The 24,423-nt window shown below is 43.9% G+C and overlaps 1 protein-coding gene across 14 annotated transcripts in view; it reads right to left on the reverse strand.

Annotated features, from left to right (window-relative positions):
* The window catches only part of arvcfb (ARVCF delta catenin family member b), a 150,597-nt gene that overhangs the window by 7,648 nt on the left and 118,526 nt on the right, over positions 1-24,423 (reverse strand). For 6 of the 14 annotated variants that reach the window (XM_084024118.1, XM_084024121.1, XM_084024120.1 and 3 more), the window contains 7 exons: positions 10,957-11,084; positions 8,959-9,109; positions 7,559-7,751; positions 6,373-6,484; positions 6,058-6,202; positions 3,737-3,790; positions 363-454 (listed from right to left, as the gene is read on the reverse strand). In XM_084024118.1, coding sequence (XP_083880244.1) covers positions 363-454; positions 3,737-3,790; positions 6,058-6,202; positions 6,373-6,484; positions 7,559-7,751; positions 8,959-9,109; positions 10,957-11,084 — 875 coding nt within the window. The remainder of the gene's footprint in view (positions 1-362; positions 455-3,736; positions 3,791-6,057; positions 6,203-6,372; positions 6,485-7,558; positions 7,752-8,958; positions 9,110-10,956; positions 11,085-24,423) is intronic. The other 8 variants (XM_084024119.1, XM_084024127.1, XM_084024117.1 and 5 more) reach the window with 3 other exon arrangements.

The raw sequence follows: 24,423 nt of genomic DNA on the forward strand, positions 1-24,423 counted from the left end.
ATGCAGAAGTCTGTTCGTTGCCAAGGCAAGGGTCGTCTCCGCGAGGAGCGCTCGGTGGCGGCTCTTTAATCAGTTTCAGATTAATTACTTCGCAGACGCCAAAAGCGTACACTCAATTAACTGGCAGCCCCTCAGATCTGAGGCTGTCCGCAGCGCCGAGCCGAGCTGGCCGACGTCAACAGAGAACGACAACTTCCAGCCTCTTTAAAGAATCGATAGGATTAAGAGCTTTTAATGAGGACCGTCACAGACAACATGAAGAGAGAGGGAAAGAGAGGGACACAGAGGTAGAGGACATTTCAATGAGACACCATTATATCATCTTCTGTCCCCCTCCTCCGGGAGTCCAGAAGAGCCCGTACCTTTAATGGCTCCCGTTCTGTCTGGTCCACTGAGCTGTCCACTGTCTTGTATTTGCAGTCCTTGTCCCTCTGGTCGATGGTGGAGTAACCATCTAATGAGGTCAGAGAACAAGGTTGAGTCAATTCTGACGGTGACAGATCATTTATAGTGTTGCATTAACCTGAGTGAGCGACGGGCGGAAAAAGGTTTTCTGCACTGGAACCATATAAGAAGTGGACATGGTGACGTCAACTGTTGCTTTGTGGACTACAGTTTTAAAACCTTGAGCAACCAGTGAAGGAAGTGACCATATTTGGACTGCGGAGGAGCGACCAAGGCAAGCTGCAGAGCAGAGATCTGGAGATCTGGATCCATCTGGCTTCTGGTGTGTTAAAGATAGCTTGGTATTGACCTTTCAATCACAAGTAGCCCCGCCCCCTAAAGCATCCTCTGCTTCCTGGTCTGGTGGACTCTAAATGGACAATAATGTACTAAATGAACATCATGCTGGATTGAAGAAGTCATGATACTAGAGATTGAGACCATAAACGCATGTTTACAATGTTTACAGAGATAATACATCAAGTAAGAAGTAGGCTCATTTTCTCATAGACTTCCATGCAATCAGACTTTTTGCAACCAGAATAGTTGCCCCCTAATGGCCAGTAGAGAAAATGCAAGTTTAAGGCACTTAAGGTTGGCTTCATTTTTCAGAAGCAGAGGTTGGCGCCTGCCTGGAACACTTAACGAGAGTGCTTGGAAGTTGTTGGACACAGAATAATAGACTCAACAGATTCACATTCTCAACTTTCTGGCATTCATTATTTACCACCAGAGTGGGTTCAAAGCAAACTAGATGAAGTATTTGCAAGTGGGATTTGAAGCTGTCCTCATAACTGTGTTTAAAAGTGCACTCACACATTCCAGCTCAGGCCCCAGCTGAGGAATAGAATGTCTAAACAACTGGTAGAAGTTTCCAAAAGTCAATCATGACAATGTGATAATCAAGAGATCCTGGTTTGGCAACAAAAGGGTACATTCTTTTAACAGGCCTTGTGTGAGAATAAAGCGACGCCTCTCAAAAAACGCCTCCATTAAACCTGCAGATGCTGCGTCCTCACAGTGATGTGTGTCTGTTACAAGCAACAGCTTCAGCAGTAATAACTAACTCATAACACTCACATAATGTATAGGGTCATTCATTTTCTTCATTTTTAGAAGCATTGCATACATTTTGGATTTCACCTTATTCACACTGTATTGCTATATTAGGGTGCTTCCACACCAAACCCTCGGGTTCTTTAAAATGAACACAGGTCAGTTTGCCCGATTCGTTTTGGCTGGTGTGAAAGCTGTCAATCAAACCCTGGTGCAGACCACAAAAAAGACGAAAACAGAACATTCACAACGATATTATAGAGAACATCAGATTTACACTCACAGTCACAAGACAAAAATAATACACAAGGAAGCTAACACAAGGTTCTTAATCCAATCAGACTTGAGTATCATTCAAAATATGAATTATATTTCATTTTATTTCAATATTCCTTGATTTATCCTTGTACTGCAAAGTGCCGTCTAGTGAATGTGAGTGTAAATCTGATGTTCTCTAGAATATCGTTGCACATTTCAGCAAGCGATCCTATAGATCTGTATTAAGACTGTATACAAGCACATCAGCACTGGTTATTTCCCTGAGTTATAGGTCTGAACATGTTCAACTTGTATCGGTGTGTAATTTGTCAGTTCATTAACAGGTGTGTGACAGTAATAATCCATATGCCCATGTCACCTTGCAGTGTGCTTTTCTACAGTCCGACTCTACCATTATTCATCATAACATGTCGAGGTCGCTCCTCTATGTAGTCCAAATATGGTCACTTCCTTCACCACAAACTCACAGCTTCAAAACCGTAGTCCACAAACCAATGGGTGACGTCACCATGACTACATCCACTTCTTATATACATTATACTGTATATATACATCTTATAGACTTATATCTTCCCACTTTGTATCACAACTGCAGGCCAGCAGTTTCCCTCCAGAACATTTCATCTCATCAGAGTTAAGTTCAACAGTCAAATCATTGATTCATTCATTCATTCATTCATGTTTATTGATTTCTGCAACTCCATTTGTGAAAAAGTTCATCTCTGAACTTACTTACCAAACACATGGAAATTAACATGTTTTTCTGCATTTCCAACTCTACCCATTTAACATTTCAAACCGCAGCTGTCAGAAAACGACAATATGTCATCATCAATTCTACAAAACAGCTCAGAATAAAAGAGCAAACCCGATGGTCTCCAGGGAGTCTTCCTCCTTGTTCAAAGTCAGTGTAGGAAGCTTCATACAAGTGTGTTTTGGTTTTAAGAGTATTTTTAGCCCTACTTTCACTTTTAGGAAATTCCTCGGAGGGGTTATTAGAGGCTTGATGAATGTTGGTCCAGAGGCTTGTAAAAGCAGCATTATATACACAAAGAGAGGGTGATGGTGTATTATGTCTTTGTAAAGATGGAAATAAAAATGACAAAGAGGGGGATAGTGTTCCGATTTCTCTTAAAGTAGTACATTTATGATAAAAAAAACTCAGATATTCTGTGAGATTAAACTGGTAAAGTTACACTAAAGTATAAGGGAAAGATGCATGTATGCGTTTTCTTTCATGTTTCTTCTTGGTTCTTTATGAACATAAATTAAAAGCAATAATATCCATCCATCCATCCATCGTCTACCGCTTATCCTGTATTCAGGGTCGCGGGGGGGCTGGAGCCAATCCCAGCTGTCATTGGGCGAAGGCAGGGTACACCCTAGACAGGTCAAAGCAATAATATATATAACATATTATATGATAATATAATATTACACTGTAAATTATTACCGTAAAAATACGGCCAAATTACGGCCAAACAGTAATGTACCGTTATTTCTAAATATGGTAAAATACTGTAAATGTACATGCTTTTGGAGCCAAAACCAAGAACAGACATTAACAGTAGACTACTGTAAGAAGTAGAAAGACTATCAGAGTTGTAGTTGGAGCAGCATTATTTACAGTTTTAAAGAAGAAGATATAAAGAGGAACCCCCACATTGTGTTGTGTCAAGCTTCTAATGCAGGCCCAGTTTTGTACAAACATCTCGTCAAGAGAGGGCGTCTTGCATACAGCATCAAAGAGCGCCACGTCTGAAGTCATCAGAGCGAGATCAGAGCATTCAGCGGTTTGAATTTTCAGATTAAAAATAACATCTTGGCTAACGGTTAAAGAACTTGTGGAAGGGTTGTCGAATCAAACGGTGTTGGACACTGGAGTGAGATTAGAGGGGGGGGGGGGGGGGGGCTAGCTCTTCTTTGGCTGAGGACGAGCATGCAGTCTGGCTCTTACCTGGACCCAGCTCATCCATAGGTATCATATCACCACTGCCACATTTCTTGGTGCCTGAAAAGCATTCATATGCCATTTGTACAAACAAACTGAGTCGTGGAGCCAAAACGCTGCTGCTTTTCAGGGTAATGGTTCTCGGCCAGTGATTGAATAATGCAAAACTGAGAGTTGGCAGGCATGAGCGCCGCGTTTCATGTGCATGTATGGATGCAAATAAAAAAAGGGAAAAAAAAAAGAAAAAAGTGGGGCTCAAGGCCAATAATCAGGACATTAAATTCCTGCTGTGCTATTGACTCCTCTGTCAAAGAGATGTTTGTTGTTGGGCCAATGTACTGCACAAGTCCCCACCCTCCCCCACATATACTGCTGCTGTTAGAGAACATCTCTAACCCAGTTTCCCATTGGGGATGGAGCTATACGCACTTACATAAGGGTGGGGAAATTTGTATTATCGCCATCAATTTAAAAACCCACGACGAAAACTCGAAAGTGTTCAGCATTTGAAACAAGGACATTTCATGAGGGTTGAAGGTTTTGGTTTGAACAGCAGCAGTATGAGACCCACATAGAGAACTTTCCGTCTTGTCATACTTTTGTGTATTGCCCTATAAAATTGTCATTTTTTAGAGTATCATCAAGTTATACACATCCCCAGAATCAGCACAACCTCAGCTAACTGTGTTTATCATTCAATAAAAACGTATATACACTATAATAAACACAACGGAGAAATGCGCCACGGAGACGAGGAGACATCTATTCACATCTTTACAACTTTACGCATTGTTTTGTTGTCAGAAATAAATCGCTCACATGGGCAAGCAGGGTACCGTTGTTTAGCCCCGTTTCTCTAGTTTAAGAGGAAAAAAAATGTTTCTAGCGCAAACCATTACGGAGTTATGACGCTCTAAAGACAACATGATCTTTTGTAGCGTATACGCTGCAATGGGTCTCAGAGGGTTAAAGCTCCCATTTGCTGAGTTTATATTTAGATTTATTTTTGTGCATATTTTTGACCCCTATCAAAGGCAGTATTGCAACATATGACACCCCACAGCTTCCTTACTCAGAGAAGATGAGAGTAATAATGTGGAAAGCAGAATGCTTCAATAAAAGGCATGAGAAATAAAAAAGTCCTCAGCAAAGTGGACACGATCACGCACTGTTTTCAATTCACGGTTAATATTTAGTTGAAACCTGCTTTGAGGACGATACAGGTGGGATACTCAGGAAAATACGGATTCTAGACATGATTATTCCCTTCAGTTTTCTTACTGTCAATAAAAACCCAATGAAAAGAACAAAACTACCAATTAATTTACATTTCTAATTATATTCTAAGTATTGTCTCTGTACTCTGACTCATATAGCTTGTTTCCTAAAATGAATTTAAAGTCTTCATCTGTCATGTGTTGTTTTCTTTACTTCCTGTTTGAGTTTCCCTCTCCTTCTGTGTTTCACCTGTGTGTGTGTGTGTGTGTGTGTGTGTGTGTGTGTGTGTGTGCATGTGATTCCTTTTTTCCTTAAATAAACCTTAGTTCCAGTAATCTTTTGTTTCTCCTTAAACGTGACACAGACAAGCGACTTCTGCAACTTTTGTTTTGATTGTTTAATGTTAGTTTTACATCTCCCATACTTTTTGTTTTGGACTTTTGTATCTTAAAAACTGTCTAAGCATTATTTTTAATGTTAACAACTTGTAGCAATCACTCCTTTAATGATTTGATTTATTTAATATGTATGTTTTTTTTTTCATGCTTTCTGATTTATGACCTTTTGTGTTTTTGACTGCTGCAAAGCGCTTGGAGCTGTCTTTATGAAAGGTGCTTTACAATACATTTTGATTCTTAAGGTTTTATTATTATTCATCTCTGTTAAAGACCTAAAACACATCAAAGAATGATATCACTGAAGTTTTAGGTTTGAAGGAAATGGAAAGGAAAGATACTGGTCATTTCCTGCCAGGACAGTATCTGTTTTTCAATGCAGTTTTTTCTTACAGTGCTTATTTTAAGGGAAGAAATTCATCCATCTCTTTTGAAAAGTGGAAATCAAGGTCCATCTGTTTATAGAAGATTTTGCATCTTCAGTTGGAACCAATGGAATTGGAGATGAGAGCCATGGACAGGATGGGGAAGTCTTTATTCCCAGCTTTAATCCCTTAGATTAGGCACTGGGGTCCACGTGGACGGGGCCTAGACTAACAGTAACATTTAATAGTCTTCTGCTGAAGAGTTCTGGGATCGTCTCTCCCCTATCCCACCTCCTCGGTCCTCGACATAGGTGAAAACGTTTGCGATCACATAAGCACTTGAACTGACCTTGGTTCTTCTCCATCAGTGGCAGGGTGGTGTCATCGTAGCCCGGCTTGCCGTTTTTGGTTGCTTTAGGGGTGGCTGTCACCGTGGGCTGAGAGGAGAAGAAGGCGGGTTTTAAATGTGTGATATCTTTAATATCATCCACATGCTGAAATGAAAAAGATCAGGAGATGCTAATGATGCTACTAACACTTACTGTCAAGTAAATGCTCTCTTAGCGGGACTAAATGATCATCATTTTGTGTCTCTAAGCGTGAAATAATATTCTCTAACAACTTGGGTTACATGTGAAGGGTAACTTCATGGACGGTTGTGTACCTGGAAGTGGCTTTTGTTCCAGCCGTCCTTGGTCAAAGCGTTCCTCAACTCCTTATAACTCCAGACCGTCTGGAGCACGTGGGACGCCGCCTTGGTTTCACGAGCCGATTGGCTGAGAGAGAGAGACACACAAGAAGGAGGAAAGAAATGAAGACTTGATGCAGCGATTCGAGTCGGAAACCCCATCTAACCTCCAAACAGTGACGGCTGGATGTGCAAGCGCACAAATCAGTCTCTTTATTCAAAGATGTCGGCTCCAGGGTCCAGCTTTTCATTCATAGCCAGATGAGTGCGTGTTTCCTTTCATTAGCCACCGGTATTAATTACATGTGGGTGAAGGCCTCGCTTCAAAGAAAGCTAATCTCATGTGGGCGGAGAAGAAATACGGCTGTTTGGCCTGCGAGTGAGCGATGTATGTTCATGCTAGTTAGAGTGACTCTACCTCATGATCAATACTTCACCGCACAAGGACTTTGAAAAGTGCTCTTGATCTGAAATTAAAAAGTAGGGGTGCAGACGCGCTCCGGTTTGGTACGGTTAGCACCGTGGTAATACAAGACGCTTCCTGAAAAAATGTCTGCCTTAATATGTGTTGGTTTTCATTAGCAAGCTGCCGTGGAGAGCTCGGGAATACGCGGAGCGAGCGCTCTCTTACCCAGCGGCACCCCATCCATAACAATGCCCTCCACTTCTGAAAGCCTGCTAATTGTGTGGCGGGCGGCGGTGTGTGTGGGCTCTGGCTTGTTACAGTGTATATATAGTATTGTGGTAGCCAAGCTCGGGCCATTAGAGACACATTACATTATCCTCCATGAATACTAATATAAAAGATCAGGGTGCAAATTGCTTTCAAGGTCATACAGTAATTATGACACGCATATAACGTCTCCGTGGTGACACCTCTGGCACGGCTTACGTGGATATGAATGTATAGACAGTGTTTGCTTCACTCACGGCTCCACAGTACACTTTGTTTGACCTATAGATGATGAAAACACAGTAATCACCCAGAGTTTAATAAAGGGGGTGTTTGGTAATACTAAGCATTCTTCAGTTCTGCCAGTGTTGAGTGTATTAATGAGCATGTGCAATGTGTGCCTGCCTCTGTGTGTGAGCAGGCTACAGCCATAAATGAATCACAATAAAACCATCTGCTGGTGTAGTATGTGTGTATATTAACTCTCACCTGGTCCTGTTGATGGCGACCAGCTTCTCGATGGCCTGAGCCTGGGCAAGGGAGCGAGCGTTCTCGGAGCTGTCCGTGACTATTTCGTGGATGGTGTTGAGGATGGCGACCACGGTGTCCTCCTCCAGGTTCTTGGCTGGCCGCTGCTGGCCGCTGGGCAGGTTGCTCACCAAGTCCCGCATGGCATAACTCCCTGTAAGGCGTAGTGTTGTTTAAAGGTGGAGGGAGGTGATTCTATTCAGAAACACTTTCTGTTATATTACTTGAGATCCTCGTAACATACAATGAATACATGAAATGCTCTGACATCAATTATTTCTTTTAAATGTCATCTGTGGCCGTGGCAGGACTGTAAAAACCCCGTCCAATCAAAACAGTCAGACCAGCCTGTCTGTCAATGCTAACTTCCTGATTGTGCGCACTCTGTCAATGTCGAGCACTCTTTTGGCTTTGAACAGAGGTCTGAACGAAGGGGCGGGACTTCTTCCGTTCAGTGATGTGTTCAAAGTCTCTGGTTTTTCCAAATGACCTACTCTGCCTTTAAGCTTAACCACAAAGCAATGTTTTAAAGACACTACAATGGAGCGTTTCAGACATGATGTCATACTGGTGGATTCAGGCAGAAAGTACTGTGTAGGAAAATGAAGTGTTTTTTGAACATTAGAACATGTTGTAGAAATAAAAAGTATGAACCTGAAAATGAGCAGCCTCTATGATAATAGCGCCTTGAAGACAAACTCAATTGTTTGCAATGCAGTTTCACCAGAATTTCAGACCATATTTTCAAACAAGACTCCACTTATCTTAACTTGATTCGACACAGAAATCCTTGGTCTTTTTGCTTTGTAAATAGTTAGCATCATCACACTCCAGTGGTACGACTATATACTTTCTGACAAGCGATCTTCTAATAACTTCACATTAAAGTAAACGACTGCGCCCCTTTAGTGCTTTTATTACCGCTCGCATTTATTTGTTTTATTTTAACTGCACCGAGAGAAGCCTTGCACAATGTGATTGTACCTGAGTAAACGATAATGAAGATCATTCAATTCCATTCAAAAACAATCAGTTGCTGTTGTTGGAATGAAAAGGTATCAACTCTTATCAAAACTGTTCAGAAGCTGGTTAGGTTTTAGTGCTGGATGAAACCCACTTGATTTGACTAAGTCAGACTGCTAAAGCTTCATATTAGCTTCGGCTGAACGTTGGATTGTGTTTTAGCACAGAACAAGGAGGGCAACAGCAACCACTAACTCTTTCATGAGAGTAATGATCAAAAGAACTGAAATTATCCTTGAAGGATGATGATGTTTTGGTTGTAGCACAAACAATATGTTTTTGTCAATTTCGAACAAACATGCTTTTTGCTGAAATCTTGAGTCAGTGTGTGTTGGTACCGATCAGGTCCTTGTTGCGGCGGTCGATGGACAGGTTGCGCAGGGCGATGGAAACGGCTCGGACCACCTTGTCGGAGTCGGAGCGCAGCAGCTCCACCAGGATGGGAAGACCTTTCTCCTTACGCACCGTGGCTCGGATGTAGTTGGACCACTGCGGGGCACACAGACGCCATTTTTAGAATTTCAACCTTTAAACTCTAGAGTGGAACTGAGTGAGTGCAGACTGTTTTTTCCTCCTGGGAGCTGCCCAGCACGAACACACATCTGTTCTAAAAGCCAGGCAGTAACCGAAGTGCCTTAAACTTGCATCCTCTCTACCGGCCACCAGGGGGCGACTCGTCTGGTAGCAGAAATAAGTCTGATTGTTTAGAAGTCTATGAGAAAATGTCCGACTTCTCTCTTGATGTATTATCTCAGTAAACATTGTAAACATGAGTTTATGTCTCAATCCCTGGTTTCAAGTCTTCTTCAATCCAGCATGATGTTCATTTAGTACATGATGGTCCATTTAGAGTCCACCAGACCAGAAAGCAGGGGATGCTTTAGGGGGCGTGGCTTCCTTGTGATTGACAGGTGGCTACCACGCTACCAATACGATTAACTACTAAAACTCATGGTCAAAATCTTCGAGCAAGATAAAAGGTAATTTCATATTTCGATAACAACAGATTTAATCCAATATAGCATGATTATTTTTTTGTAATTCAATAAATGAGCTAAAATAACCATGTGGCCTTTTGTATACCCCGTTGTGAAAAAACAGTTTGTTATTATCAGGCTACGATTCCACTGAACCAAAATACATTATCATATTGAATTATCGTCTATCCAGCCCTCCTCACACACACACACACACACACACACACACACACACACACACACACACACACACACACACACACTACAAACTACAAAACGAATCAGCTCGGCGCTGCTCCTTGACTAATTCACAACATTACACAGTGGGGCTCTGAATGGACATGTGCTATAATTCGTCTTAATTCAAACATCAGTAGATTTTAGTTTTTTTTTCATATTTTTTGTAACATGAAACATTAAGTTTGACATAAAAGGGTTTATCTTCTAAGCACTGGTACCCCAAGAGATGTAATTAAACAGAGGACAGGTGCGGCTGAGCCACCAGGTGGCAGTAGTAAGCTGTAAGAAACAGGCCAATCCAGCGGCCCAGAACTAAGCAGTAGCAAAGAGGATTTAAAGAAGCACTTATGTTATCCTTCCAGGGAGCAGGGGCAGGCTTTGTCCAGATGTGATTCTGTGATGGGTTAGCAGCTCAACAGGTTCCCCATCCTTCGCCAGGTGTTCTGATCAGCTCCGACCGGAAAAACGCCAAAAGGAAGGACATTTCTCCTCAAAATGTTCAACTGAGCTGAAAATCACTACCACTGAATTATTAACACTAAATGTGAGATTCAGGGATGAAACCAAGAGTCCTGGCATTGATTCCACTGGAGAAAGGAGCCTTTAGGCTGCCGATGAATTCCAAGAGGACTGAAGGACGTGTTGACAATCTGACACATGGGTGTTAAGAGTTGCACTGCAGTGATGCTGCTGCCGTGGACCGAATGCACCCAGCCTCTCAGCGGCTCCTCAGTCCTTCTCATTGGAATAACTGTCTGATCCCGGCTCTCCAGGTCCTCACATCATCAGAGGCAAACGTCTCGCAGAGATCAAAGTTTGGCGTTCATTAGTTATCCAACACTTATCTAAACATGTCAGAGAGGTAGCATCAATGAAAAGATTGCTTTTGAGCTACCTGAGTCTCTGTCTTGAGATTAAATTCAGTTTAGACATCTGTCTTCTTTCAAGTCCTTTAGACTTTTTGTTCCTATCGCAATCCAAGATATCTGCTACTGAAAGGTCAGAGATGAGGATGGACATTGCAATAATGTGAGTAAAGCAGAGTCAAATTCAGATATGGACATGGCGTCTACGTGCTGTGCCCCCCCCCCCCCCCCCCCCCCCCGACCCCGGACTCACGGTCCACTGTCCAGCGCTGAGGTTTTGCAGAGCCCCGGCAGCGGCCTCCAGGGTGTTGTAATTCTGGCTCTCCGTCAGCAGGGATAGGTAGAGCCTCACCACTTCTGGCTGATACAGCAGCTCAAAGCCTGCAGGGAAATACAGAGAAACACACGCACACAATGGTTAGACTCCCTGGCAAGACAGGCGATGGGGGGGCATTGGGTTCAACACTACAATGCTACTGTAACAGCAGACAACCTTGAGAATTCCACAGCATATACAGGAATAAAAGTCCATCCACATGGTTTCAACGACAGGCTGCAACAGCGTTATTAAGAAATGCTTGGAACAGCGCCAAGAATCTTTCCTGAAGCGTTATGATTGAAAATACTTCAGTATTACAAATGAGGAGAACACAAGTGGGAGAAATTATTGATCCGATCAAACCCCGAGTATCTGAGAGGGCGGTTTATCTCGCTAGCACATAACACATTCCACCAGTCAATCATTAGGCCTCCCACTGATGGAAGCGTAATTACATTATCAGCTATTAGACAGAGCAGGCACAGCGAGAGAGAGAGAGAGAGAGAGAGAGAGAGAGAGAGAGGGGGTGGGGGGGGGGGGCTCCCCCCTTCTCCAAATCAAATTTATTCATCCAGAGTTTTTCTTATTTTGCACAAACAGGTTTGCCACTGAGTGCTTTACAAGGGATCAACAAGATGCGATTCAATTAAAAGGCAGGGGTTTCATAGCGAGGATGTGTCTTCTGTCAAGGTCATGTCGAGCTGTTCATCTCTGGAGGGAGTCATGCATTTTTAATGGCGGAATCATCACGCTGCAGGAAGGGGAGACAATTCGACAGCTTTAAATGGCTTCAGCAAAAACTATTCTTTACCATTTGGATCACCCTGAAGGCACCTTTTGACATGTCTTCAGGTTTTATAATAATAATAATAATAATAATAATAATACATTTGATTTGTAATGCACTTTTCATCGTTAACAACGATCTGAAGGTGCTACAGAGTAAGCCAAAATTTAAAACAAAATAAAAACAGAATTAAAGTAGGTTTAAGGAGAGCACAAAAAGAGCACAAGTTAACTAAAATGTTTTTTAAGAAGAAAGGTTTTTAGGCCCTTCTTAAAGGAGTCAACGTTTTGTGGAGCCCTCGGGTGATCAGGGAGGGAACTCCACATGCGGGGGGGGGGGGGGGCTGAGCCAAATGCCCAATCCCCCATAGTGTGGAGCTTGGTCCTGGGGGGGTGAAGCAGGGTTTTGTTACCAGAGCGGAGGTTTCGTGAGGAGGTTTGTGGTGTGAGGAGTTCTTTGAGGTAGGGAGGGGCATTTCCTTGGATGCACTGATGGGTAAGGAGAGAGATTTTATATTCGATCCTGAATGAAACAGGAAGCCAATGAAGTGAATGAAGGATGGGTGTGATGTGATCATGTTTTCGCACTGTTTTGGATGTATTGTAGTTTTTGAGTTTGGCAATGTTTTTGAGGTGGAAAAAGGAGGTCTTTGGAGAGGGGGATTTGCTGGAGTTCCGAGGTCATGGTGTATGGGTTGATGTTTTTCAGGTTCCTGAAGTGAATTTGCCGTTTAGGCTTGGTGAGGTGCGACCATTTTAACTCAGTGAAATGATTTTGTGATCTGACACTCCCACGTCATACACCAGCGGTTTTGTAATGGGGCAGAGTCAGTAATGACCAGGTCGAGCGTGTGCCTTCTGTTGTGTGTGGGGATGTCGACATGCTGTTTGAGGTTGAGACAGTCCAGTAATTGTAGAAATTCAGCTGCATGGTCACAGGAGGGGTGTCAACATGAATGTTCATATCTCCAAGTATGACGGTGTTTGCAGATGTGGAACAGAGTGAGGTAAGAAGTTCATTTTTCTCTGAGATGAAAGCTGAGTTGGATTTAGGTAGCACAGCAGGATGGTCCACAGCATGGCAGGTGCTCCAGGAGAGGCTGTCTGGAGATATAGCTCACGGCGGCAGGGAGCCAGCGGTATCAAAGGCACGCTAATTGTCCGGCCGACTAGCAGTGGCTGCTCGCTAAGCCGGGTGATGTTACAGTATCCAGATGAGGGTTATCCGGGCCCGGAAGAAGCAGGTGTTGGTGCTGGTAGCGATGGTTTGCAGCTAGAAAAACGGCAGGATCCACCAGGCAGCAGGAGGAAAGTCTGGTGAAACGGCCCGAGTTCGGTGGTGTAGGACAAAGGTGCAAGCAGCAACAGGTAAGAAAAAAACATCGGTACAATCCATGCAAAAAAGCTGCAGTGTATGTCAAAACAATATAACTGTGTAGCAAAGTACAAAGCTAGAGTGCAGAGAAAACAACAATATAATCATTGCACCTGGTCAAAAGTGATTACTGATGCATTATATATATATGGTATTAAAAAGAGAAATAAAACATATTGACTGCTGTTTATGCAAAATAGTTGTTAAACTAAATCTGTCTAAGTCAGTGTCTTCTGTCAAGTTCTAACTTGTAATGACACCATTTCTGAATCACTCTTCCAGCCCTTTCCATGTTTGATTCTTCTATATCCTCTATATCTGCACATCTGCGCGGCCAGTGTATGCACCGATGCCAATGTATCTATAGGCTAATATCGGCCGATTGAATCGGCTGACCGATAAATCGGTCGGGTTCTATGTTTTAGGTTCATATGGGGGAAAACAAATCTATGGCAAAAGAGGAAAGTGAATGTTTGCAGAGTGAGGAGTCAAAACAAAGCCAGAAATAAGGCCATAGTGCTTCCACAGAGGGCACAATCTGCTACTGCTCACTGAGGCTTAACAGACTTCTGCACAACTCAGCTGACGCTTTGAAACTGGTGGCGAAAATCTCCTTTTACAGAAATTCCATTTCACCAGCAGCTTCCTTCCTATCCTCGGTGACAGCACACAAGCAATTTCAAATCCTTCCTCTATCCCTCTAGGCTCAAATTAAAGAAAGTATTACCCACTGTTTCTCCCCATAAGTTGGGAGGCCAGAATTCCGGAGGTTCTATTTGAAAACCCCTGTATTATGTGGGCAGGGATGGATAGTAACCCCATTTGATAGATGCCCAAGGGCTGACAAGGCCCTCGTGAATTCTTCAAGATCTTTTTGTAACAAGTGTGACTTGTGTCCAAAGTATAAAAGCATGAATCAAAACCCTTAAGAGGGCATCTTGAGGTAACATGTCCTTTTCTTATCGACTTGCTTTTATTCCAGGGGAAGAAAACAAAACAGTGGAAGAGAGCAGTGTGTCATTTGTGTGCTTGAGATGTTCAACGGAAACACCAACCTGACATTTGTGCCTCTAAATCCACATCTCACACCCGTAATTTGCAGAGAGCGGAACTCAGATTGCCAGATTCAGACACAGCTACATAGTTGTTAACGCTCACAAAGTAGGGTTTTCAATGCCTTTGGCCTTCTGCTCCTCCAGAATGTGTGTGGGAGGAACTGCCAGGTTCGGGAGGATGTGACTGAAGGTGCTGCTTGAGAAATCTTGAGAAGTTATTTTCAAAGAAGCGGGAGCCGTCATGCACCGGGCGCTGGCTGTAGCCATGTGGTACAACATGAATCACATCGATGGGTTTTTCTCGGGGGGGCCAGTCTGCAAACTAGACACTCAGCAACATCCTGCACGCTCCTCATATTTCTGGGCCTGCTGGCTGCACACTCAGCAAACTGGAGACCATCTCACAGCAACTTCCGTTGACAGACACTTCATCTCCAAAGGAACCGTTCCCACTCTGCACAACATGTCAGCCATGTTGAACCACTGTCGCCAAGTTTGCCTGCAACTTTAAAACGGTAACTTTTATTCCGGTATTTTAATCTGCAAACCTGCATGTTGCACGGGCTGCGGTCTTGGTCTGGCAATCAACTGAAGCCACTTATGAAATTGGCATTTTACAAATGAAGAGAGAGAGAGAGAGAGAGAGAGAGAGAGAGAGAGAGAGAGAGAGAGAGAGAGAGAGAAAAGAGACATGTTCTGTTCAATAAAGGATGATGATAATGGGGAAGAATTCACTGGGCCTTTAAACTAATTCCTTTATCCTTAGTGGAATTTCTCGCTGTTCAGCCAGAGAACATCTCTGCCAGAGCTTTCACTCTGTGTCCTTAGCGGGGGCTTAATGTCAGCACCAAGACTGTTGGCAACGGTATTCTGCCGTTGTCCGTCATCTCCTGCTAGCCGTTTGGCCTGTTAGCTCTCAGTTTGTTAGGCAGAATTACAATTCAGAGGAGAGATGAGCTGTCAGTGTTACGTGACCTTGGCTCTGCACAGGGCAGCCCACAGCCTTATATCCTGTGATGGACCGCAAACATGATGAGATTATTGAAATACGGATGGATCCGCTGGTAGCGTGGAGTTGATGCAAGTTCACTTCTTTTCCACTTAGGATTCTGATCATTTACTTGAAAGTGAGGTAAAAGTTGGTCGAGGTGGAGCTGCAGCCAACTATTTCGTATCAGAGGTATAAGCTCCCGGTCATAATTCATAGGTTGAACATGTGGATTGTATAAACAAGATCGGTTGGTCTTGGTCTGGAGACGACTTTTTGTAGACTGTCTCGTCTCATTTTCACTCGTGTCTCAGTTTTAGGATTTTCATACCGGTCAAAACCACGATATGGTGAAACCGCCCACAATACGAAATTATCACAATACTTAAGTACCAATACAATCTTAAACATTGCGCAATACAGCTAGTATTGTGACAATGTATATTGCAGTATGTTACCTTTTTCCAACTGCAAAGTATGCAGTCTGTCAACATCTGTTTTATCTAGTAGGATAAAGGGCAAGCTATTTTGCAGCAACATCCATCTTTTGTTTTGACCAATTGGCTGCTAGTCCCACTGACTTTACTCATGACCTCACCAGGAAAAACTGGTGGACTGAAAAATGACAATGGTTACCAAAGGTTTAACTTGTATTTGCAATGTTTATACATTTATACAATATTGTTGCACAAAAATATTGCGATATGCTGTACTGATAATCAATCATCTGTTTTCTGTGGGTGTTTCTATGGTAATGGAGGCGCGTGACAAAGCAGTGGTGGTGGACCAATTGTTGCATATTATCCCTTTAAGCTGATGTATAACCTGGAACCTCAAATACTAAAAAATAACGGCATCTACAGTTTTCCTTTTCGGCAACCAAAAGCTGATATTTGGTGGCAACAACTTAAATGTTAGTGTTCAGCCCTGCTATGGTTTGCATGTTACACATTTTATGAGGTGTGTCATTCAGGACCCATAATGACACCATTATGGTCTTGCCAGTTCTGAAAAGTGAAGCCAAACCTGAAATGCCTAAACTTTCATTCTCCCAGCTGGTCACCAGGGGGCGACTCCTCTCTGATTGTAGTCTATGAGAAAATGGTCCTTCTTCTCTCTTGATGTATTATCTCAGTAAACATTGTAAACATGAGTTTATGGTCTCAATCTCTAGTTTCAAGTCTTCTTCAATCCAGCAAGATGTTCATTTAGTACATGATGGTCCATTTAGAGTCCAACAGACCAGAAAGCAGATGCCAGATCCACCTCCTCTCCTCTGCAGAACAAATATGGTCAAATGCGTTCACTGATCCAAGATGTGAATGGCCAAAATGCCGACCTCCACTACATACAGTGTAGTGTAAATAATGTTAGTGCTAAGTTCCAGCGGCCTGAGCTGAACCCAACGTGGATATTTCCCATGCTTGCATGTTGCTGTGGCGAACAAACATCACACACAACTGTGGCCTCCTTACAAGATTCCTGCTAAAACACGCTGAGGGACACACACACATACACAAACACACACACACACACAAATGGCAACATCGGGAAGGCGTGCACGAAATGCTCGGGAGATCTAAGCTCATTCCTAAATGAGGTGAGAGGGGAGGAGCAGCAGGTCACTTTTGAAAGCAGAGGAAGACGGTGACAACTCACTGCAACCGAGGCGAGGCTCAATTAGCGGCCGGATGCTGAGGAGACGGGGCTTTGTGGTGCTGCAGCGCATGGAAACTGGGTTAGAAACAAAGTTACGTTGAAGTGATGGAGCGATGCTCAGTGCAGGGCGTTCCTTTGCTCACGTAGCCATTGGCTGCAATTAAAGCCAAGGTGTAGCTGTGTGACGGGCTGGTAAATGATAATGGATTAACTGACGGCTTACGGAGGTGACGCTCCTCACACTCATACGTACATTATGTGAACACAATGAGGAGTCCTCTCACTGACTCCAACCTTCCTTTAGGAAGGACGTCTTCAACGTTTTCCAAGCCAAAGACCCCTTAACTGATCGTGACACAGTGGAGGGACCCCAATTACATACCGTATGTTTGTGTTGCTTATTAAACCGTACCAATAATAATGTGTAGTGCCTATTAACAGTACTTTGTAATTATGTATAATGCTAAGCTATTAAAATTATAATTGACAGATTCATATTATAATTCTATTTTGCCATTTCTACATCACAATTTCACAACATAATATTAAACAAACAGGAAGATTTAGATTTGCTTATTATAGGTTGTATTCATGTTAAGGTCTATTTTTGGACATGGGACTGCAGTAAATCTTCTCTCCGGACCCCCTGTTGATGATCTCTGCTTTAGGATAGTCGGTTGCATTTGTGCAGAACTGGAACTCTGCGCACACGCACGCACGCACGCACGCACGCACGCACGCACGCACGCACGCACACACGCACACACACATGCACACATGCACACACACACACACACACACACACACACACACACACACACACACACACACACACACACACACAGCCCTGGCCCTGTCAAAAGGTGATGTTCATCGATCCAGTCTACAACACGTACGGGTCCCTTCCAACTTCCTGCTGCTGTACCAGCAGCCATTTATCTGCTGCTCCGTTTCCACACATAGCACTTCCATGGAATCAGAGGGACATGATGGCGTATCATTTTCTACAACTCATAGGGGAGTTTTACAGCGCTGTGAAAGGACCGGAGAGAGATGAAGGAAGATAAAGAGAGTGGCAGATGGAGGAGAAAAAAAAAACAAACAGCAGAAAAAAACCTCCCTCCTATCTGTCATCCTCAGTCATCTTTCTGTAACAGCGTGTGCTCTTACGTAGTCTTCCTACCTTTACAGGAACATTGCAGTAACACACAGCTTCTGACCTTTGCGCTCCTGACTGGTTAATTGAAAGGAACTGCCGTCGCGCTCATTGTTCGGTCTCTCCAGGTCGAGAAGTGGAAGACAAGGTGAGGAAATGAGATGAGAAATACTTCTAGCACATACGCTGGCCACAGTCACATCCCCCCCCCCCCTATGGAACTCGGATAAATCAGCCTCAAGTCGTCGTCTCCTGCTCATCAGTGTGTCTTTATGTAACACACACAGGCACATGGGAGAGCGCTAGAGTTCTAATGACGAGTTTGGCAGGACGGGCCACAGAGGGGCGATGGCTAAATCAGCACATCATTAAAAGTATTATGCCACCGGTAGAATAACGGTCGTGACTCTTGGGTTCATTAAAAACTACAAAAGGTGAGCGGTGGAGCCACGTAAACAAAACACGGAAATTGTCAGGGTTCGCCGAGTCTAGTGTTTGGAATTTATATATATTTTTTTGGTCATGCATGCTTTGAGGAGCAAATTATGTCTCTGCGTGCAAATAAATCAGTTAAGGTAGAAACATGCTTGTTCAGCAGGTACCCTTGGGGAAGGGTAGAAGTGAAGTGAAAAGCACTGCGAGAGGAGGTGACGTGCACTGAAATGGGAGAGTTCTCATTCCATTTGTATTCTGGAGATGCATCTTAATGTCAGGGCTGCATGTCATCAGGCCCACGTACCCGACGCATGTTAATGCTTTCAATGAATCACAGAAAAATACACTCAATTGACTTTCAAATGTTTCTTTCTCTGCTCTTTCCGGTACAATTTCATGTCATGACAAACCAACGTGTTACACACCAACAAAAAACAACAATTTGACCCACGCCTGGTTGTCATCATCCTAAGCTGGAGGGAGAACATGTGATGGAAGCTGTGCATTTCCTTTCTCCCCGCGGTCCTGCTGACAGACTTGGAGCCTACCGGAGTCAAAGCAGAGGCTGCAAAGGCCCCCGGTTCACCCTTCAGACTGACAGGGTCCAGGAGGCTTCACTTTCTCCTCTCCCAGTCGGCCCCTGCTGCAGATTGGCATCTCTATGGGCGGCCCCCGGGGCACCATGCATTAGCATTCCCACATGGTGGTTTGGCCTTAGATTTTTGGATGCTGATAAAGAGAGGCAGAAGATGGCAAATGGCCCATCTTTTTGGACAGCTCACCATCGGCTTTGGACCACAAACATGTCCCGGTGTGATGGGGTGAGAAGGACATGGGGAAAGAGACAGAGCGGAGGGGGAGAAGCAACAGGTCCTGCTCCAGCACTACATAAAGTCTGCTCCATCAAAGCTGGTTTCCTACCGTTAAGCACAATAGGAGCTTTTTCAGCAAGCTGCCTCGACAGTGACAGGGGAGTACTTCCTCTTTCCTGTGCTGATTGGCCAGCAAAGTCCTGCTGTGGACTCTTAGTCCAGAGAGGACACATCAACATCGGTAGCAAAGAGACACTGACACCAGATTGTCTGAAACGTCAAAGACCTTTAACAATGTGTTTTGGAAACGCACCATCTCATCCGCTGCAGCCGCTGAACTTTAGACAGAAACACAGCCGGCGGGGCTCTCACTCTTGAGCCATAGCTGTATTAGATTTTCTGTGGCTTTCTCAAGAATGTGCCTCGCAGCGATCCGGCCTCTCAGTGGATCAGCGGTGGTAATGCTCTGGTTGTTTGTTTCCAATGTCCCTCCTGCAAATGTAATAGCGTTTCAGGGCCCGAGGTGAAATGTGTTAGTTCATATTAGAATCTCTGTCAGGTGGAGATATTATTTCCCCTTCGGATGGAAACCATATTGAGAAGATCTGTCACTTTTCGAGTTGCGTGGTGCGTAAAATATAAGTATTTAATAACAATATGCCGTGTTTCAACAAGTGACTTTCAAAGTTAATATCGCCTAATGTGTAGTTGCCAGATAGAACAAGTCACCTGTGTGTGCTGCTACCTCCGTGTAAAAGATGTGCACATCATGCATCTAGGTGCTTTTACTTGGAAATAGAAACAAATCAAAGGGGCGGGAAGTCAATTTTCTGTTTTCCAAGTTGTATTTGCGTATTTCATTGGGCCTCTCTAATCAGAATTACATGTGTGACAGCACTTACACACAGCAGTGGAGCAGCAGGGTACTACTGTTAAAGGTGGAGATATATAATTATAGCTTATGATAATGGATATGACAAAGACAAGTGTGTAGCCTACTGGTATCCTTTACAATATCATCACTGAATCATTACGACCTGTTCTGGAGTTGACGTGATTAACAGGTTCAGATAATTACAATCAAAAATCAAAAAACTATTCCAAGACGTATTGTTTGACTTTTCTGAAAGATCATCACACAGCACCAGATGACTTACATTACATGCAATTCAAATGTTCAAATGTCCCTTATTTGTTTAAGTCTGTTTACCTGCTATTGATGGAATGAAAGATTACAAGAGAGTGATTATAAAAGAGTGTTGTATGATATCTGATAAACCTTAAAAGGAATGAATCAAACTTCCTTTATTAGTTTTATGTCTCAAGCCATCACCATCTTTGTGCAAGAAGACTTGAAACTAGCGATTGAGATCATAAACTCATGTTTACTGAGATAATAATCAAGTGAGAAGTAGAGTCATTTTCTCATAGACTTCCTTGCCAATAAAGGCACTTCAACGGTGATTACACTTTTCACACCGGAGGTTGCCGTTATTCCTGAACACCTGCTAAGAAGGTTGGGATCTCCAGTAGAGGAAGAAGCACACTAGCAGCCCGAGGAGTGACGTCAGCCCACGTCACATGCTGCTCCACTCTGGCATGTTGGTATTGCAGGGAAATAATTTCACCAACAATATGAAAAAGAGAGCGGGAGAGAGAGAGAACCCTCCCAATTCATAAACATGGTCATCTTTCCCATCGTGGTCTTCCATCCGTCACGTTGCAGACACATGTCTGGACTGTGCTATCGAGTTGGCTGAAGATGGAACAGATACGGAGGAGGAACATTTATTTCCTTGACCAGTTTCTCTCTTTTTCTTTTCGCTCACCTCCCGTATCGCCACCACGAAACACAAAAACCAAGCAGACAATTCCAAAAATGTCTCTACCTACTGATGGAGGCAAGAGATGAAAGAGTGCAGTAGAACAAGGGTTGCTATGGAAACCCCATCTCCATGCCACTAACAAATCTGTCAGTTTATGTGAGACAGCTGCAAAACAAGGAAAAAGGAACAAACTGCTTTTAATCCGTACATTTCAGAACACGGCAACCTGCTCATTTAGCTGATGCACTTCATTCACGACTGTGAGAGGCAACCAAACCGGCAACCAAAGCACCTTTAAATTCTGGACCTTACCTAAAATTCCTGTGATTCCACAGGGCTGGCTGAAATGCTAGCCCGAGGGCTGCAATTAGTGGCGGAGTCCTGCTTGTGCACCGTGGAAGTTAGTGTTTAGGAGCAAGAGCCCCCTCACACGCTCAAGTGCTTTGGAGTGTGTTTGCGCGTGTGTGTGTGTGTGTGTGTGTGTGACTGTGTGCGTTTAGTAAGAATGCAGCGTGTTTCAGCATCACCTTGATTGTCTGCTCTCTTTACCCAGGCAAGTCACGTCCTCAGCCAGACACAAATGAAACTAGAAACTCAGGCAAAGGCAAGAGCCTGCCAGAGAGACAGAGATATTAAAAAAATAGGTAGAGAGAGGAATAGATGAAGATAAAGAGAGAAGGAGGGAGCTGGAGTCCACAACACAAGAAATTGTGCACCAACAGAGAAGGAGCGGAGGAGGAGGATGGAGAGTGAGATAGGAGGTAAGGAACCAGAAAAGGAAGGGAGAAGAGAGAAAAGTAAAAGGGAGTAAAGGGGGTAAGAATAAATTGTGACGGTGGATGGGAGCTGTCTGGTAAATAGTCCACAGAGATGCATTGGATAGCGTCAGGGCAACAATCTTCCAGAAGGAAAAACTGATGCAGTGGAAGTGAAATGATGTACTCGACGGTTTGGGATGAGGCTTTGGAGGTTGGGTGTCCAGCCTTCGGGAATAAGCCCAGATAATCCTGTGGACTGCTTGTGTGTGTGATGGGGGGTTAATAGAGATGTGGCAGTGCACTGAAACGAGGACTGAAGATCGAGGTCTTAGAAGCGGGAAGGGGGGAGGGGGTGGTGTGTGTGTGTGTGTGTGCGTGTGGGGGGGGGGGGGGGGTGTATGGCTCAAATAACAACCGAAACACGGGGCATTATCACAGCCAACAACACGGTGCAGGTTTTTAAGGTTGAAGCGGAGACACTCTGCATTTAAAGAGTTTAGAAGGTGCTGGAACAAATGGATTAACCGGTTTACCTCCTGTGCACGGAAATGAAGGACATGGCCAGTGGGTTTTGTAGCACAGAGGCGGCTCGTTGTGTTTCTTTGTATCTCTTTGTCTCTGGAGGTCCACTTGGTTTAGTTGTTCTGCTTTGTTTAGTCTCCTTTTGTGTTCACCCGAGTTCATTCATTGTTTTGTGTTCTGGGTTTATGGAAAGCCTCTATGCAGTCGTTGTACGGCATATCCACCCACACAGGTGCTACATATTTCACACATTATTACTAGACTCTCTCCTCTGGCCTGTATGGCCACGTACACACCGTGAACTGTATATCAGTTTGGCCGTGGCCATCTTGTAATCTTTGCACGCAGTGAATGGAAGTGACCACATTTGGAGGAGCGACGGGTGGATCCGATGTACACAAGCTTCCATCATTCAAACTTTACAGCTAAGTGTTGAAGTCATTTTTCATACTAATTGCATTTGTAGGATGGTAGCGATGCCATCATGGTAGATTTACAATGTTTACAATGTAGGATCCTTTTCTCATCGACTTCCATGCAATCAATATTCTTGCAACCTGAGGAGTCGCCCCCTGATGGCCATTAGAGAGAAGGCAAGTTTAAGGCACTTCAGCAATGATTTCACTTTCCAGAACTGGAGTTTGCCGTCTGGTTCAGACTGGATTATATTTCTCTGACTTTACTGTAGCTAGATATTTTGGGGTTGAAAAACGGATTATTCCCATCATAGCTGTGTGGCTGTGTAGGACCTTAAAGTTGTTCTCTCAGTTTTTGCTTGTGTCTTTTTGCCAGCACCAGGAGAGGGTGAGTATTTTTAGGAGCAATCGTTTCTGTAATTACATTTACCTCTTTATATGTGACAAATGCAGGAAGAGGTGAATATGCACCCCGGTTAAACGAGACAACATCTGAGGAAAACTGACGGGTTTAGGTTGTTGGCTGTATTTAAAGAAACACAAAAACCTGGTGTACCACTGCCAGACCAGAAGCACCTCAACAAATGCACCTTCTGTTTCTGGCTATGTCTGCACTGAGATGTGTGATGGTGTTGGATGAAGTAGGGATTTCCTCTGTCTGGGTCAGTGTCACAAACCATCTCTCATTTAGCGCTCCCTCCAGCCTCGCCAAACCCCCCCCCCCCCCCCCCCCCCCCCGTGAAATGGCACGCTAAAGTGTGATGGATACTCCGGATTAACTCTTGCCTTGGTCATTGTTCCCCCCACCCCACCACCACACACATACACACACACATACACACCAGCACACCAGCGCACACACATAGTGGATGCTGTGGTCAATCTTCTCAGGTAATATTATCTCTCCCTGCAACGCCCTGACAAACCACAGCACCTCTAATAGCCACATAATACCACCCTCATGGTAAAGGGCACGGTGCACTTTACGTGTGCATGTGTGTGTGTGTGTGTGAGAGTGTATCTGTGTGTGTGCGGGACTGTGTTCGTGGACAGCTGTGTGAATTAGGATTTGGATGCGTGTGTCTGTGTGTGTGTGTGTGTGTGTGTGTCTGTGTGTGTCTGTCTGTGTGTTTGTGTATGTGCTTATGAGAGTCAAATGAAAGGCAGTGACGATGAGGCGCGTTGCCCCTGGCAGCTTAAATGTCGTCAAAATCAAACATTAAAATCAAAAGTGCTTGTGATTATAAACCATTCAAACAGATTGGCTGCGGATGCTGAAACCTGACTGTTTCATGTCGCCCTCTTCTCACCCTTCCCGCTCCATCCATCTCTGACCATTTCTGCTTCCACTTCTACTTCTTCTCTCTGTTGTGGCGGTTGTATTAGTCACAGGAACGTTGGGCCTCTCAGCTCACTTGCTTACACGGGGCGCTCACATTTCATGTCACATGGGACAGAAGCACCAGTTAAATCCCTAAAATATCATCTGAAGCATCGTGCTGGCTAGCTTGCTAATATATATACGGCTGAATTTATGGTTGGAGTAAAAGCCAGTGGAGGGACAGTTTAATTGGACGCCTGCCAGTGCTCAAGTCGTCTCTGCTCCATATGAC

The sequence above is a fragment of the Eutrigla gurnardus genome, assembly GCF_963514095.1.
Source record: "Eutrigla gurnardus genome assembly, chromosome: 13".
NCBI lineage: Eukaryota > Metazoa > Chordata > Actinopteri > Perciformes > Triglidae > Eutrigla > Eutrigla gurnardus.